The sequence below is a fragment of the Photinus pyralis genome, unplaced genomic scaffold, assembly GCF_008802855.1.
Source record: "Photinus pyralis isolate 1611_PpyrPB1 unplaced genomic scaffold, Ppyr1.3 Ppyr1.4_LG5, whole genome shotgun sequence".
Taxonomy (NCBI): domain Eukaryota; kingdom Metazoa; phylum Arthropoda; class Insecta; order Coleoptera; family Lampyridae; genus Photinus; species Photinus pyralis.
This window is the reverse complement of record NW_022170596.1, coordinates 8,440,726-8,445,980: the sequence shown is the minus strand read 5'-3', so window position 1 is coordinate 8,445,980 and position 5,255 is coordinate 8,440,726. Positions and strand designations below refer to the sequence as shown.

The 5,255-nt window shown below is 36.7% G+C and overlaps 1 protein-coding gene across 1 annotated transcript; it reads left to right on the top strand.

Moving 5' to 3' along the window:
• On the top strand, positions 1-2,544 carry LOC116172824 (the record flags this gene model as incomplete). The annotated part of the gene is given in 1 exon segment (XM_031490109.1): positions 1-2,544. A coding segment is annotated over 1 exon segment (868 nt), but the record flags the coding sequence as incomplete, so codon positions are not given.
• Between the last annotated feature and the right edge of the window lie 2,711 nt (positions 2,545-5,255).

Genomic DNA, 5,255 nt, shown 5'->3' with positions numbered 1-5,255 from the left:
TAGAAAACGACTTGACGTTAAATTATTATCCAAATGGGAGGGTCGTTATGGTGCAGAATCATATATCTCAAAACCAGAATTTAAATCTTGCGTTATATTTAATGAGAACTTGGTGGCGGTAGAAATGAATAAGCTTGAAGTATATTTAAATAAACCTATATACGTAGGTCAAGCCATTCTTGATTTAGCTAAGACGACCATATACAGCTTTCACTACGACTACATGATGGATAGATTTGGAGGTAACTGTACTGCCGTTTATACTGATACCGATAGTTTAATTTATGAAATTCGAGAGCAAGACCCGTATATGGTTATTAAAAGCGATTGTTTTAAATATTACGATACCAGCGATTTTAACCCTAACAACCCATATGACATACCTCTTGTAAATAAGAAAGTCTTGGGTATGATGAAGGATGAAAATAATGGGAAAGTAATGACTGATTATGTAGGATTGCGATCTAAACTGTACACGACCAAAGTATTAACCACCAAGGATGATTTAATAAAATTGCGTCAGAAATTAGAAGCGGAAGAGTATGAGGAGGATGAAATTGCTACGATTATTAAAAATTATGGTTTGATAAAAAAGGCAAAGGGGGTAAAGAAAAGTGTAGTCGAGACTAAAATTTCTTTTGATGATTATGTGGAATGTCTGGAGACATTTAAGCGCAAAACAGCATCTCAAAATTTGATTCGGACAGATAAACATCAAGTGTATTCTATAACACAGTCGAAAATTGCTCTAAGTCCCGAAGACGATAAGAGGTATCTAATTCCCGGCTCATTTAACACTCTTCCGTGGGGCCATTATGCTATTGATAAACCTCAAGATGTTGCCGATAACCCGATGGATGTTGATTAATGTGCAGATTTGGTATCCCTCCTAATGTATTTTTGAATTAGTTTTTCTATATCAATCTATTAATTTACCAACCCACACTTTTTTTTTACTTAACCAGACCTACAATAGATTAATTCTTAACAAAGAAACCTGTTAGGCCTCCATTGTTACTTTCCCTCTACATACAAAGTATGTATAAAGGAAAGTATTGTAATCGTGATAAATTTTCGATATGCCAATATTGCGTTTTCTGGACGTTTAGAAGCACTCAGATGAGCCCCAATGGGCATGTGAGGATCGTGGATGTTGCGGAAAGTTATCTTGAATCGGATTAATCAAGGAGATAGTTGTACTCTCTGCAATTATACATCAGAAACCACTTCTGCTTCTGATCAAATGTGATAACATTACGTCTGATTTATATGTAAACAATGTACCTTTTTGAGTTATGTTAATAAATGATATATAAACACCAAGGAGTTTTCATTTCTCTACGGAATAATAGGGACGTTTTTAAAAATTGTACACTATTTCCTTTTTTTTCATCATAATCACCGTTCCGATCAATCCATCTTTTTGAATCTACCCCGCATGTTATTCCTCGATGTTTCGTCAGATACGTGTGGACTAGCGTTGCGCTGCCTTCTTGTTTTGTATTCCGGTGTGAAGGTTCTCCAACGTCTCACAGCGCTCCGGTAGGCAGGAATTCACACAACCCCGGTCCTAAAAAGAAAACTCACGCAGACGGCTTTGGTGATGATGTTTCCATTGGCGGATTTTTGTTTCCGGAGTCGTGTAGGGAACTTAGCTCTCGTCCACCGGCGCAATCTTTTTTGCACAAAAAAAACGAATCGAGTCGGGCATGCGGATGGAAATCTGCAACTGTTGTGGAAAGTTATATGGATTAATCAAAGAGATAGTTGAACTCTCTGCAATTACACATCAGAAACCACTTCTGCCTCTGATCAAGAATATTATACGTTTAATTTAAATATAAATAATATACCTTCTTGAGTTGTGTTAATAAATGATATATAAACATCAAGGAGTTTTTCATTTCCCTAAGGAATAATTTGCGATTTCACTCTCGCGAATGTTCTTCTTCTACCGGGAGCTGGTACCTACGTAAAATAAGGTTCCCAATTATTTTCACAATGAAAAATTATGTTTATTGGTATTTTTGGAAACTTTACACTATTTCATCATAATCACCGATCCGAGCGATCCATCTTTTTGTATCTACCGTCGCATGTTCCTCTTCGGTGTTTGGTCAAGTCGAGGAAGAGACACTAGAACTGTAAGAAGGGTGTGTGTATGTTGTACGTGTGGACTAGCGCTGCGCTGCCTTCATGTTTTTTATTGCGGTCTGAAGATTCTTCAACGTCTCATAGCGCTCCGGTAGACAGGAATTCGTACAACCCCTTTAGCGATGATGTTTCCACAGACGGATTTTTGTTTCATTTTCCGGAGTGAACCCAGCTCTCGTTCACCGGCGCAATATTTTTGCACACACAAAAAACGAATCACGTAATGTTGGGAGAGTCCATCTCTAACGGCAAGAGTGAGTGTCGTGGGTGGAGAATTGGTAGGAGGAAGAATCAAGCTATATGCCAGTGTGGAATTCGGTTACTGTTTGTGTCTGCATCTTATGTATTTTTTTACTTTTTAAATTGTAATCATTTGACATTCAAAAATTATGGTAGGCCTATTAGTTGTTTTTTATATACTCTATATATAAGAAATTTCTAATGGGGAACCCTATAACGAGGCCAATAAACACCTCCAATAAAATTACATTACTTTAATGTGAATTTATTGCCTCCTGGGTGGCCGTGGAAAGAGGTGTATCTATAAGACGAACATTCTCAACCGCTGCCTATGCCTTTACCATGACAACTGGAACTTCTTACAGAATAACAACGGAATTTTTTCAGAATTCTCGAGGTTTTTCGTATAAAATCTGCTTACCCTTCATCAGTCGTGCATACCGAATTTGCATGAAGGTTTTTCGTATAAATTCGGCCTTCGCTTCATTGGTGAGCGAATTGTACCGGTGTATATCCTGTTTATCATTTTCTGTATATCAGCCAGTTTGCTCGGTGTTGATAGTTTACATTCTCGTGACCTATACAGCGATGATTGGCTTCTAATATCCATCTATTTTTCTTCAGTTGATACCACATGTTCTAGTAATCGAACAAGCCTCAACTGGACTCATTGTATGGTCCTCTACAAATTGGGGATCCAGGTTTTCCGATGGCAATGTAGCAGATTTTAAACACTAAGACGAGCTTTCCATTAATCTTTAGCTTTAGCCTTTTATCTAATTTAGTGCTAGGTCCCTAATAATAATAATAATTTATTAAGAAAATAATACAATTATAATATTTATATCTCAAAAGCGGACCTTAAGCTTCTCGTACCTAACGGCAGGGATGGATAACAAATGGTTCCCGAGTCCCATTTTTGACGTTATAAAAGTTAATAAATTGAAAAGGTATAATGATAGTTTATACAATAATGACTTATGGACAAAATTTAATACTCGATCAATTTCTCGACGTACAAGAATCTTATATTTATTAACGTGATGTCCCCTTGGTACATAGAATGAAAATCTGAAACTATGCATTCTGAAGAACGTCATTTCTGTTTTTAATTCTTGCAGTCAGGTAGGGAAAGTATACAAGTAGACTGTAGTGTAGTCCAATTGACTTTGAATCAAAGAATTTGTCAGAATATTTTAATGGTCCGTTCAACAAATCCCTAAATTCGTATAACGCTTTCAGTTTCCCATAGGCAGTTCGTAATTTCGAAGTTTAAATTTTTTGTATAAGCGACGATTCTTAGTACTGTTGTCTAGCTGTATTAGACGACCATCTAAAGTAATTTCTCTACGTTTATTCGCAATGAATATACCTACCTCTCGAATATTTCATACTCCAACACATATGGCCACCGTTTTCTTAGGGTTCAAATTAAGTCCATTCGACCTACTCCAAATAAATATATTTTCCAAGTTTTTATTCAGAATACTGATATCCGGGCATATGTATATAGCTCAACTGGAAGTCGAGTATTAACCAAGCCACTTCCATCGATTCGAATGCTACATATTTTCCACATAAACTGCAGGGTGTTTTGCGTTCGAAAGATAAATTAAATAAAGGATTGCTTAATCCCGCAATCAAGCTGCTTTTGATTATCGATTTAGCGGGAAGACAAATAAACCATAGTAAACGAGTCAACAGATAAGCAGATTAAAAACGGTGTTCGGAAACAGCCTTCAAATGAACAGCTTTTTTAAATCTCTTCATCTGTTTATCTGTTCATCTGTTTATCTGTTTATCTGTTCATCTGTTTATCTGTTCATCTGTTTATCTGTTCATCTGTTTATCTGTTCATCTGTTTATCTGTTCATCTGTTTATCTGTTCATCTGTTCATCTGTTTATCTGTTCATCTGTTTATCTGTTCATCTGTTTATCTGTTCATCTGTTCATCTGTTTATCTGTTCATCTGTTTATCTGTTCATCTGTTCATCTGTTTATCTGTTATCTGTTTATCTGTAGTAGGTACCTATTTACCAGTTTATACATTGGACCTTTCCTCGAAATCGACAATCAATACATATCATTAGAGGAATGAGTCTAGTCTAAAGAAGGTGGTTCATGTGAGCGTCACCGAAACCTTGAACATTTGGTCCGATTTTTTTGGGCGATTCTCTATGCTAAAATTCCCCATGAAGATCACAATACCACTGTGATAAGAAAAAATCCCTTTGGGCTCGACCGATCAGGTGTGGGTAGATTTTGTTCCAATATGGCGGAATTGGCTGATTCACGAACTTGATCGAGAGTTACACCAACCCTTAAAGTGTGGTTGAAATCGGTTCATAAATATGAAAGTTAGAATGTTTCTTGGAAGTCATAAACCTATATACTGGTACCATTATAATAGGTAGATAGATATAAATCTACCAAAAGGGCTCTTGATCTACTGATCGAGAGTTACACCAACCCTTAAAGTGTGGTTGAAATCGGTTCATAAATATGAAAGTTAGAATGTTTCTTGGAAGTCATAAACCTATAAATATACGGGTACCATTATAATAGGTAGATAGATATAAATCTACCAAAAGGGCTCTTGATCTACTGTTCCGATCTGGGCAGAATATAAAAGATGGGGTCTGTAAGGCAAAGGCAAAATCTATACATCGAACAACCGACTTCAATGGAAGAGCGTTGGACTATAAAGCCGGAGGTCAGGTGTTCGAACCTGGGCAGAGGTAAGAATTTTTCATCTGTGAGAGAGATTGGAATTTCATCAGTTTCGAGCATTCTTCCGGTTACTCTGAGATAGGTTTTCCTGCAGTTTTCCTAGTTCGTACGGTAAATACCGGAGTAGTAT